The sequence below is a fragment of the Trichomycterus rosablanca genome, chromosome 9 (assembly GCF_030014385.1).
Source record: "Trichomycterus rosablanca isolate fTriRos1 chromosome 9, fTriRos1.hap1, whole genome shotgun sequence".
NCBI classification, from domain to species: Eukaryota; Metazoa; Chordata; class Actinopteri; order Siluriformes; family Trichomycteridae; genus Trichomycterus; species Trichomycterus rosablanca.
The window spans coordinates 18452077-18465445 of NC_085996.1; the positions used below are offsets into that span (position 1 = coordinate 18452077).

The 13369-nt window shown below is 41.6% G+C and overlaps 1 protein-coding gene across 5 annotated transcripts in view; it reads right to left on the minus strand.

Annotated features, from left to right (window-relative positions):
• The window catches only part of LOC134320568 (costars family protein ABRACL), a 170723-nt gene that overhangs the window by 51120 nt on the left and 106234 nt on the right, over positions 1–13369 (minus strand). For 4 of the 5 annotated variants that reach the window (XM_063002022.1, XM_063002021.1, XM_063002018.1 and 1 more), the window contains exons 11-12: positions 9454–10423; positions 7049–7211 (exon numbers count right to left, since the gene is read on the minus strand). In XM_063002022.1, the coding sequence (XP_062858092.1) occupies positions 7049–7211; positions 9454–10423 (1133 nt within the window). The remainder of the gene's footprint in view (positions 1–7048; positions 7212–9453; positions 10424–13369) is intronic. The other variant, XM_063002020.1, reaches the window with a different exon arrangement.

The following is a 13369-nucleotide window of genomic DNA, read 5'->3' on the forward strand; positions in this document are numbered from 1 at the left end:
TGAGGTGGCAGACATCTTTAATGTATCCAAACGTCAAGTGGAGAGAATAAGAAAAAGATTTCAAGAAACTGGGGACGTTCATGACAAGCCCAGGTCAGGCAGACCCCTTAAGACAACTGTTCGAGAGGACCGTTTGTTGCTTCGACAGTCTAGGGCCAGCCCTTTTTCAACTGCAGCGGAGCTACATGAGAACTGGTCACCAGAAAACGCTGTATCTACAAGAACAGTTTGTTGAATTCTTTCACGCAGTGGTCTTCATGGCCGAATTAGTGCTCAGAAACCAGCATTAAACAGAAGACAACAAAAAAAATCATGTCGCATTTGCCAAGGCCCACAGCTTGCAGAAAGGATGGACAGTGGAAAAGTGGCAGAAGGTTGATTTTTCTGATGAATCATCCATTGAACTGCATCCCAATCGCCGCAAATACTGCAGAAGACCTGTTAGAACCCGCATGGACCCAAGATTCACCGAGAAAACAGTCAAGTTTGGTGGAGGAAAAATCATGGTTTGGTTACATCCAGTATGGGGGTGTCCGAGAGCTCTGCAGAGTGGTTGGCAACATCAACAGCCTGAAGTATCAAGACATTCTTGCTGCCCATTACATTCCAAACCACAAGAGAGGGCAAATTCTGCAGCAGGATGGCGCTAATTCTCATACTTCAGCATCCACATCAAAGTTCCTGAAAGCAAAGAAGATCAAGGTGCTCCAGGATTGGCCAGCCCAGTCACCAGACATGAACATTATTGAGCATGTCTGGGGTAAGATGAAGGAGGAGGCTTGGAAGATGAAACCAAAAAATCTTGATGAACTCTGGGAGTCCTGCAAGACTGCTTTCTTTGCCATTCCAGATGACTTCATCAATAAGTTATTTGAGTCATTGCCAAGACGTATGGATGCAGTCCTCCAAGCCCATGGAAGTCATACACGATAATAATTATTTTTTCCAAGGCACCATGACTTTATGTTTGTATGTTATTGTAGCATGTTTGTGTATTCAAAATAAAGTATATGTATAATTTCAACATTATTTTTGTATACAACAAGACTTATGTCCAAGCAAAATCTGACCTTTCTGTCCTAATTAAATGATAAAACTCAATGAATGATACAAAACTTTCTTTTGGAATAATAAGCATAATCTAGAGGGCTTTGCCTTTCATATAAGCCAGTTCTGATTTCAATTGATCAACTACAAGTCAAGTTATTATTTGTTGTTCCTACAACTTGGATAAGCGACAAGACTTCTGTCAGGGACTGTATGTGCTTACGTTGGAGACTTCCTAGAGCCAACTAAGACGTTCGAGCCCCCGCAGAGCAATCCTTAAGAAAAAATAAATAAAAACTCAAAAAGCGCATTGTACGGATATAATACAGTCATATAACATATCATAGACTCAGCTGAATGACTGAATATCTCAGGATATAGAGAAACAAGAAACAGTCCTCATGCCAAAAGAAAATGCCCTTAAGAGCACAATGGATACCTCCTAAGTAAATTCACTTTTAGATGAACAATATTAAACGTATTGCTATACAAACTTGATGAATGAAATGGGAACAATAGTAATAACCAGAATATTCTAAATAATATTAAGGGATTCTTTAATCCCCGAGTAGAGGTGGGCCCATAGCCTGGAGTTGTAAGGTAACTTATAATTAGTCATATGTATATATTTTAACCAAAATCGTTCTGTCAGGGTTTCCTCCAGACTGATACAAAACATCATTGTTCCATCCCTGAGTTATGCAACACCTCACCTCATCCAGAAGCAGACGACACAGTCATTACTGTAACAGAGTCTACTGCAGACTAAGCTGCGCCAAAGCGGCATGTAAACACAAAGTTTATAAGCTCATCCATCAGCACCGGTTGCAGGAGTTAGAATATGTTTCTTGACGTAACTTAAAGCTTTATCCGCCTCTGTAAATTCTTTTTCTTCTCCATTGTGAGTGATGCGGAGACGAGCTGGGAACAATAATCCATACCGGATCCCCTGGCGATTGCGCAGCATTCTCCGAACCTCCGTGAATGCAGCCCTAGCCTTCGCGACGCTCGCAGTGTAATCTGGGAAAACAGCGATCGTGTCTCCATTCATCCGGAGCGGAGCGCGAGTCCGCGCGCGCGATAGCACTTCCACACAGTCCTGATAGTAGTGCAGGATAGCTATGATAGCGCGAGGTTTCCCGTCTGGTCTTCTTGGAGCCAAGCTTCTGTGCGAGAGATCCACCAGCACGTCTTTATCTAGCTGCAGCACCTCTCTTAACAACTTTGAGACCGATGCAGCCAAGGACGGATTAAGGATAGTCTGGGCCCCTGGGCAAAGAGTTGCCCAAGGCAAACCACCCCCCACCCCGCGCGCCCCCCCCCCAAAAAAACCCATAAATAAATTAATACATTAAACAACCTGTCAATAAATAACCCTAACACAATAATCTATTTTATATAAGTTTCTTTCTACTCTTCTTTCTTGCAAAGTCATCCACTAATTCATCAAAATTAAGCTGTCTGACCAAATCTGATTCAATGGCCAGAAGTGACAGTGAGTTCAGGCGGTTTTGGCGCATCCTAATCCTGAGTTCATTCTTAATACAAGCCAGTTTGGAGAATGAACGCTCCCCTTCACAGTCAAAAAAAGTCTAAGTGCTATGTAGACATTTGGAAAGGTTGACTGTAAATTCAAATATATCATGGTTTTGAGCATTTTACTAGGACATTTTTCTTTTTCTGTTATGAACGATTTGTATTGTATCAATTCATCTGCCAGGCTCATGTTCAGATCTGAAGGATATGCTGCAGCGAGTGAGTTAGCCTTTAAAGTGAGCTCACTGTTGGACATATTGTCAGGCATGAAAAGAACATCAAACAGCTCAGTTAAGTGTGTGTATGCATTCAAACTGCTTGAAATTGCTTGTCTTAAATTTAAATAATTGCAAAATTGCTAAATTAATTTGTGTCTCTGCGCTTAAGAGAAATTGAACATAATAATTTTGAAACAATACAAATTCAGAAACATTAAGTAAGGGCCTGAATCGCATATTTGCAACAAAACGTCTGTTATGAAATATGGTAGCTTGCCTGGCAATTTGTAGGTCCCTAGAAAGTCAAGGAGCCATGGTAAACGACTTCTATGGAAGTCAAGGGCCCCATAGCAGGGGCCCTCGTGATCAAGGACCCTCTAATGGTATGCCCTGCTCTTCTCTAGGGCCCCCTGGTAGGGGCTCTCATAACCAGGGCCCTCTAAAAATATGCCCCCCTCTTTCCTAGGACCCCTAATAGCCAGAAGTCGAAGTCAGAGCAGTGCCACAACGCCTCATCCATTTTCATAAGGGGCCCAAAAGCATGGCTAGGGCCCAAAAGCATGGCTAGGGCCCCCAAAAGCATGGCTAGGGGCCCCAAAAGCATGGCTAGGGCCCCCAAGAGGCCCTGGGGTCAAAGTCCCTAATAGTCAGAGGATCCTTAAAATGGAGGGCCCTCGGAAATAGAAATATATTGTATCATAAATGTTGATAGGCATCGCAAAATGTTTTGGGCCAGGGCCCCCCCGGGGCCCCCTGACCTCAAGGGCCCCTGGGCGCTGGCCCCACTGGCCCGGTCAGTAATCCAGCCATGGATGCAGCTGAGCTCGAGCCAGTGGTCTCAGGGACCCCCAAAATCCTGATATTACGCCTTCTCATCCTTCCCTCCATGTCCACACACTTCTCTCTAAGCCCCGCCAGCTCTGAATTTAAGTTAGCCACCGTTACCTGTAGAGTTGCGACCTCATTTGACCATGAAGATAGTCCACCCTCCACCTCTTTTATGGTGGCCCTCATCTGGTCGAAATCAGAATGAATCGCCGCCGTGTTGTTCATGATTTCTGTTTTATCTGCTTCTAACTCAGTTTTCAGGCAGCTGAAATCTTCCGCGAGTGCATTCTTCATTTCCGCTTTAATTACTGCGGAAATGTCAGCTTTCAATGAGAGAAGAATCTCTGATTTTAAAGCAGTAGCATCCATTTGCGGGGCGTTTGAAGAAGGCGTGGACAGACGAGCCGGAGAGCCGGAGGGGTCCAAAGCCGAGGCTGCACTAGGCCTAGTACTTGGAGGTCCGGTGTATTTATATTTACGCAGATTCGCTGCCATTGAATCGCTCATACACCGAGAGAGAGTTTCAGCTGCACTAAGGTCTGGAATATATAAGACTTTGTGTAGGAAAAAGCGCTAATAAACGTATAAAAACAAAACCTCTGCGGGAGCTCAAGTCAAACACGTCCTATCCCATCACTAGCTCAGCAGCTCCCCCATTATTATTATGACTTAAAATATGTGTGTGCAAATTTAAATCCAGGCACTTTTTCTATTGCAATGCAATTAATTCCTAATTTGTTCTCTGCATAATTGTTGTTCCTGGCTGCCAGTTTCTTCTCTAGGCTGGGGTTATAATTGTGTGCTCATGCTGCTTTTAAGAATAATAACAGTGGTATCCATTCCTTCTATCCAAAAAAAAAATCAACCTGATATTGTTAAATAAAATTCAAGCTTTGTCCCAGCATGTTTCTAGTAGTGGTTTTATATAACTAGTCACCAATCACCAATAGTGTATATACTATTAGAAGTAAACCTACTAAGAAAGTGATATGGGAACATAGAACTGCTGTTTGTATAGCAGCATTGAAATTCTTGCATTTTAATGTTCCCACAAGCTCTGTCAAATATTTTTCTTTTAAAAAAGATGTTATAGTTGAGTGCTAGATTGTTATAGTTTAACAATTCATCATTTAAGTCAGTTATTTCAAGTTGTTGCTGATAATTGGTTGCTAATCTTGATATATACTGCCATAATTGTATGGCACTGATCTATACCTGACACTCATTTCTGAGGATGCTGCAGCCATTAAGCATGTGTGTTTGTGTAGGTAACAGCACATACAGTGCCTTGCAAAAGTATTCAGCCCCCTTGAACTTTTCAACCTTTTGCCACATTTCAGGCTTCAAACATAACGATATGAAATTGTAATTTTTTGTGAAAAATCAACAACAAGTGGGACACAATCGTGAAGTAGAACGAAATTTATTGGATATTTTAAACTTTTTTTAGAAATAAAAAACTAAAAAGTGGGGCGTGCAATATTATTCAGCCCCTTTACTTTCAGTGCAGCAAACTCACTCCAGAAGTTCAGTGAGGATCTCTGAATGATCCAATGTTGACCTAAATGACTGATGGTGATAAATAGAATCCACCTGTGTGTAATCAAGTCTCCGTATAAATGCACCTGCTCTGTGACAGTCTCAGAGTTCTGTTTAAAGCGCAGAGAGCATCATGAAGACCAAGGAACACACCAGGCAGGTCCGAGATACTGTTGTGGAGAAGTTTAAAGCCGGATTTGGATACAGAAAGATTTCCCAAGCTTTAAACATCTCAAGGAGCACTGTGCAAGCGATCATATTGAAATGGAAGGAGTATCAGACCACTGCAAATCTACCAAGACCCGGCCGTCCCTCTAAACTTTCAGCTCAAACAAGGAGAAGACTGATCAGAGATGCAGCCAAGAGGCCCATGATCACTCTGAATGAACTGCAGAGATCTACAGCTGAGGTGGGAGACTCTGTCCATAGGACAACAATCAGTCGTACACTGCACAAATCTGGCCTTTATGGAAGAGTGGCAAGAAGAAAGCCATTTCTCAAAGATATCTATAAAAAGTCACCTGGGAGACACACCAAACATGTGGAAGAAGGTGCTCTGGTCAGATGAAACCAAAATCGAACTTTTTGGCCACAATGCAAAACGTTATGTTTGGCGTAAAAGCAACACAGCTCATCACCCTGAACACACCATCCCCACTGTCAAACATGGTGGTGGCAGCATCATGGTTTGGGCCTGCTTTTCTTCAGCAGGGACAGGGAAGATGGTTAAAATTGATGGGAAGATGGATGGAGCCAAATACAGGACCATTCTGGAAGAAAACCTGTTGCAGTCTGCAAAAGACCTGAGACTGGGACGGAGATTTATCTTCCAACAAGACAATGATCCAAAACATAAAGCAAAATCTACAATGGAATGGTTCACAAATAAACGTATCCAGGTGTTAGAATGGCCAAGTCAAAGTCCAGACCTGAATCCCATCGAGAATCTGTGGAAAGAGCTGAAAACTGCTGTTCACAAACGCTCTCCATCCAACCTCACTGAGCTCGAGCTGTTTTGCAAGGAAGAATGGGCAAAAATTTCTGTCTCTCGATGTGCAAAACTGATAGAGACATACCCCAAGCGACTTGCAGCTGTAATCGCAGCAAAAGGTGGCGCTACAAAGTATTAACGCAAGGGGGCTGAATAATATTGCACGCCCCACTTTTCAGTTTTTTATTTCTAAAAAAAGTTTAAAATATCCAATAAATTTCGTTCCACTTCACGATTGTGTCCCACTTGTTGTTGATTCTTCACAAAAAATTACAATTTCATATCGTTATGTTTGAAGCCTGAAATGTGGCAAAAGGTTGAAAAGTTCAAGGGGGCTGAATACTTTTGCAAGGCACTGTATACTGTAAGTCTATGCTGTTAAATTATCTGGAGACGTTCACTTCACGAAGTGTCCACTCTCCAGGTTGTTTGCTCTGGCTCTGTAGCTTTTAATCATTTAAGTGTTGTTTAGTAGTTCCATACAGGAGAACTTCAGGAAGATTTTTATGGGTGGATTTTAAACTTTATCTACTGTGACTAAAAATATTGTGCAAATTATAACCAACACTAAAATCCCACTCACATCTATTAATGCAAGAAGACGACTCTTGAACTTTTGTTTAAAAGGTTAAAAAAAATTTTTATACTGATTAAGATGTTTAAAGTTAACTGCTAAAAATCTGACGGTAACAGTGAATATTTGTGTAACTTCCTGCATTCATCAAAGACGTACTGAAATCACGATTACCATGAACAGACTGAATGTATCAAGGCAAACCAAATGCACAGAGATGTTTAGTCGTTCAAGTTCAGCAGAATTGTGATGGAACACAAAGACAAAATTCCAAACTTCTGGGGCTGTTTTTGGGGATGTATTGGGCATTCCTACCTTGGCTGGGCGTTCCTGATGGCTCGTGTTTCATGCTCACTCCAATGGGGATGTCGTCTGCTAGCTGAGGCAGCCCTGACTCATCCGCTGACTTTCCACCCACAGGGCCCCTTGGAGTGGGCAGCAGTTGGTTCAGCGTATCTAGATCAGCACTCGAAAACTGCTACACACACACACACACACACACACACACACACACACACACACACAGAAAACACAAAGGGAGAGAGCAAAGGTTAGCCAGCATCAAAGTGCACTGCAGTGACTGAGTACAAGTGGAGTGGAGTTCAAGTGTAATAATGGTTGATGGGTTACAAAGAAGGTCAGCCTGATAAATAACAGTTCTGTGGTCCAGCTCTTAGTCACAATGTGCCTACACACTAACATGTCTCATCTATAGTTTGCGCTTTATTAACTGTATATGCATCTACTATACTAAAATGCAGAAATGATTTTGATGAAACAGTTTTTGCTTGCCTACAAAAAGAAAAAGAGCAGAATGATAGAAAATATACAAGAGGCTCTCGGTTGGTGCAGCAGTCTAATGTGCTAGCTGTAACACCACCGTGTAGCATTCAAACTTGTAAGTTTGAATCTCAGCAGGGCCGCTGACCTTGCTGCAGATGTCAGTCACTGCAGCCGGGACTGGGCCGAGTGCCTGCGCAGGCATTGGGGGTGGGGGTCTGGAGGAACCGCTAATGACATACGATTTAGGGCAATTTGCAGTGGTCAGTTTGCAGAATAATTTCTTCCAGCTCCCAAACTCAGCTGTCTTCCAGGGTGCCAGGCTCACATTTTCCAGCAAAATGTAGTTACTTTGAAAGCATGGCTGAGAGTTAGGGATGTTAATGATTAACCAGCAACCGACAAAGACGTCATAACATTTTTTAAAGCATTCGTATTATTTACATCCTAAATGACGGAACTATTTAAGATGCTTGTTAAATAAAGTCACAAATGGAGTCTAAATGCCTATTAAATTCTGCACATGTGGATCTGCATGTAAGCGTGGATTTTTATCGATTTATTCATTTTAACAAAAAATCATGGGTATTTTTTTAATCGTGTCCCAGCATCTTTATTAATGTTGATTAGCATGTTTAGTTTATGCTTGTAATGTACATTTTGAATGCTGAACTGCAGTGTTTGTTCATTGCATTTTACTGTACCGTTTACTACATTATGCTCATTTAGTAAAGCATAAAGACTTATGAAACTTGTTAATGTGTTTCATATTTTGATGTTATTGGTTAACCGTCAAGTAATGATGGTCGGTTTTAGATTAAAAGCAATTTTGCAAAATTTGCATCCTTACTGCAAATCTTTTTTTAGGCAGCAAGCATTCACATGATAAGCGTTTTGCACAGTGAGGGGACATTGAGTAAGAGAGAAGAAGGAAGTTATTCTTTCATGCAGTTACACCTACAAAAAAATAAAACACAATTGAAATAAGGAAGGAAATAATAGAGAAATATAAGAGTTATTGTTGTTTGTGGTAGATACATTTTATAAAAAAGAAGGAAATTTATTATGGTGTATGGTACAGCACACGTACTGTACTGAAATGTGATGTGTGTGTTTTTATGTACAGTACAGTACTACTGTGTATTGTTGTTTATTATAGTTTATTACAGTAATGTCTATTCTATAATTTAAGATTTAAGGGAAAATATACTTGTATTTATAACAAAAAAGAGCATTTAAGACATTAGAGAGGGTAGGTAAGGGGGTGGTTTGGGAGGCCTGGCATGGATTAATTCTGTTTACATTATTTCTTATGGGAAAAATAGGTTTAACTAATGAAAATTTTGACTTAAGAACAGCCCTTCGGAACCAATTAAATTCATAAGTCAAGGGTCTATTGTATAACGTTTACTAACAGATTGCATTGTACTGATGTTTATTACTATGCTTCTGATTTAAGATGTGTTGAATCAAACAATGCATTCAAAGCGGGCAAGATAATATACTGGTTATAATCTGAAACAGGTTAGTGCCCCCAAGTACACACAGAGGGAGACGACCTCTTCCTGCCTTGCTTCTGCATTTCTGAACTGTCAACTTAAAACATGCACACTACCCTTTTTTGGTGGGGTGGATCCACATTTACAAAAGCAAGTAACTGGGTTCATTGTAATTTTGTTGTGAATATCCTAGCATTTGTAAAATCCAGCCTAACCGTTGGGAGGTGCACTTTTCAGTGCACTCTCAGTGCCAGTCCCAAACCTGGTTAAAAAAGGAGAGTTGACGAAAATGTAAAAAAAGACACTTTTAGGCATCATAGATTGCCATTAAATACTAAGGGCGCAATGCTATGTTGTTATTCCCTTTACTGCCTGATTGCTCCATCTTAAAATCAATTCAACACACAGCCACGCAAACCAAACAAGTCTGAACGTCTGTACCGGGTTTATTTTTTCTGCAGATATGGGTGAGCAGGTGACTGCAGGATCAGGCAGTGCTGCAGGAGCAGAAGTACACTGGCCACAGTCTCCAGTCAATTTCTTCTCGATTTTGGCACGCACTGTGTGAAGGCCAAATGCTACAGGCGGCGGCAGGTCCTCCAAGTCCTTTTCATCTGTATCAAGCAGGAAGCGCAGCAGCTGGTGATCTGGCTGCTGTTGTAGCTGTTGCTTGCTGTTTCCCATGCCAGGTAGGCCTGGGCTGGTACTTGGGCTGTTTGCTGGTTGCTCCTTCTTGATCTCTGGCTCACTGTCAGCGGGGCTGTTGTCCTGGAGCAGCCGGTGCAGGATCTTGTGACGTTCGGTTAGTGTGCTATGGGATGCTGGGCACTGGCCAGTAGTTGCAAAGCGAGTCTGGGAGGGAGGAGAGGGTACATGGTCTGTGGTGCCATCTAGAAGTTGGTTAAGTTTGGGGTTGGTGCTCTTGGGCTCCTCATTGGGGCCAGGCTCAGGTGGCTTGGCTGGAGGAGGGCGAGCGGGTGAGCTGCTAGGTGTGGGAGTCTGCCTGGGCAGAGGGGAAGGTAGAGAGAAAGAAGTACCATCACCACCCGACTGCTGCCGGGTCAGGGTGCCGGCAGGAGAGTGGATGCTAGGTGTTGAGGGTGAGAAAGGGTAGCCTGGGATGCGTGGGCTGTTTGCCAGGCCTGGGCTGGCACGTGGAGGACGAGGAGACATGAATGAGGTAGGGGTTGCTGAGGGCGGGCTGCCCAGTGGAGACGAGCTACTGCCTTGGTGCGGCGGGGCAACCCGGCTGGGCATGGCTGTACCAGGTGTAGGTGTGGATCCGTTAGCATTGCTGTGAAGCAGGCTTAGTTCACTAGGGGGTTGCAGGGCAGGGGAGCGGGTAGGGGTGGCCGAGGGGGACATGAGGCTAGGGGTAGTGTTTTCCTGAGAGCTAGCAGTGTTGTGTTCCCTGTGACACACAAACACACAGATACAGGTCAATAGCTTTGAATACTAAATGATTATTGTTTTTATTGATTTGTTTATGCAGCACATATCTCTCAAATCATTTTATAATAAAAATTGAAAAAATACATGAATATACTGTATAACAATATTTCACAACATCAAAAGCATTATTTTAGTCACTTTACAACAAACAACATTTAAAGCAGATTTTATGATTAAGGAACCTGTTTCTACCAGCAGTAAAACACGCTAGCACACCAGAGCTGACATTTCAAACTTCGAAACTCAGCTCTGCCATCCGGCTGGGCTGGGCGCGTACTTGACCAATGATTGGCTGTTGTTCATACAGGGTGGGAGCCGGATAGGGACTCCTCATAACTGATGCAATTACGACCTCTGCTGGCTGATCTATGGCACCTGCAAAGAGTCGGGGGATGATTTGCTGATCAGGGTCTAGCTCTCCACGCACAAAGCTGATCCGCATATGAACTCGCCCCGTGCAGGTGAAAAATTTAAAAATAGAAATAGAATGTCTGGATTAAAATCACTTAACTTACACTAAAATAAGTATTACATTGGCTTAGCCAAGTTTTATTAATGCATTTAAAGCTTCCCAAATTATTTATTATAAATAATTCAATTACACGAATGAGCTTATCTACCTAGCTTATCTAGCTGATTTATTAGGATTTTAACGTCATGTTTTACACATTTTGGTTACATTCATGACAGGACAGGTAATTACTGGTTATACTGTACATAATTCTTCAGTTCACACGTTTAATGTCAAACACAGTCATGGACAATTTATTATCTCCAATTCAGCTCACTTGCATGTCTTTGGACTGTGGGAGGAAACCGGAGTTCCTGGAGGAAACCTATGCAGACACAGGGAGAACATGCAAACTTCACACAGAACTCCACCTGGGAATCGAACCCAGGACCTTCTTGCTGTGAGGCGACAGTGCTAACCACTGAGCCACCGTGCCGGCCAGCATTGCTAGAAAACGCCAACGTTATTCCTCTTTTTATAAACTTCTCAGATGGAAGACAACCCTGCACTGACCCCTAGTGGACAGCATGTATTATCAACATTCCCCAACATTTTCAGGCCAGCTGTATCGAACCAGGGTGTTTTCACACCTGCATTTTTAGTCCAGTTTAATCAGACTCAGATTCATTTTTCGGCCATGGTGTGAACACAGTAATCACACTTGGGTGCGGGCAAAAACAACTGCAATGAGACACTTAGAAGGAGGTGGTCTCGGTCCGGTCCCACACAGACTCTGGACCAGTTCGTTTGTGGTGAGAATGTAGTCCAACCTTGATCCCACCCAACTAGTGTGAAGTTTTACATTCTTAACAGGAGCTCCCAACTACTGCTAAGTCGTCTGAAGGCAGCACGTCTTTTTGGCAGTCTGAAGCACTACAGCATTTTCAGGATGTGCTCTCAAGAGAATTCAGCATCCTGCTGATGTAGTTTACCCTGATATATCACCCTGATAATTACCACAGCTATAATGAATTACCATCTCTACTGTTGCTTTGCTTAATTGCATAGAAATATGCACTAGTCCCAAACACAGAACTTTTTCCTGTATTCCTTTCTTGTTTCCACCTGTAGGAAACATCTGTCTGTTCAGTCAGCATTATTTAGAATTAGATCATTATGCCAAGACTGAGGAAAACCTCTAACAAATAATTAGTCATCAAACACAAGACCTAGAATCAATAAAAGTAAAGACTAATATTTTAAAGGCTTGGCGTTCGAGTAGTAATCCACTATATTTTAGAAATGATTGTACCAGTGTTTAATTAAAGATATGGATTCCTTATTAATTTCCCTATATAAAGATGGCAAACTATATATCTCAGCATAACAGATGTCTGTTCTTTTTTTATGCTAACGGTAAGTGGACTTATTAACAAATCTGCAATACCTGCTAGAACAAAGTTTCTAAAGAACTAAACACTAAAAGAGCACTTCTAATTGTATCAGTTTGATGTTTACTGTGTAATGACCTTTGATTACAGAAAGTTTCTGTCATGTTTTGGTAATACATTAGCTCTGTTATTAATTAACAGCTATATAACTGAAACCATCCATGTTGCACTTTTACAATTTAGCACTACAGTTTTTATTTCACATTTATTTACACAAATTATTTGTATAAAATTGATGTTCACATGGTTTAAATTTGTTACGTTTACAGACCCCAAAAACCAAGGGTATATTATTTATAAATAACTGCATTTAAATGCTTATTTATTTGTGTTTAAGAGTTTTTTTCTTCTTCATTTTTTCATTAATGAAACTAACTCAAAGATATCACAATCACATCACAATTTGTAGCTGCTTACAGTTGCAATCAGAAATATTCAATCCCCTCAATGAAAATTAGGACTCGTAACTCTGTAGACTTGTCTGCAAAGCTAAATTTTGCTTTAAATGAAGTTTTTATCAGTTAAATGATGCAGCAAATTAACAAAGAAAATGAATAAAAACTACCATGTCACAATAATTCAACCACTAGATATTGCTGTATGACAAAGTTATTACATATATAATAACATTACACCCACCTCCTTGTTTCTACACTCACTGTCCATTTCATCAGCTCCACTTACCATATAGAAGCACTTTGTAGCTCTACAATTACTGACTGTAGTCCATCTATTTCTTTACATACTTTTTTTAGCCTGCTTTCACCCTGTTCTTCAATGGTCAGGACCCCCACAGGACCACTACAGAGTAGATATTATTTGGGTGGTGGATCATTCTCAGCACTGCAGTGCCAATGACATGCTGCTGGTGGTGGTGTGTTAGTGTGTGTTGTGCTGGTATGAGTGAATAAGACACAGCAATGCTGATGGAGTTTTTAAACACCTCACTGTCACTGCTGGACTGAGAATAGTCCACCAACCAAATACAGTGGGGCCAAAAAGT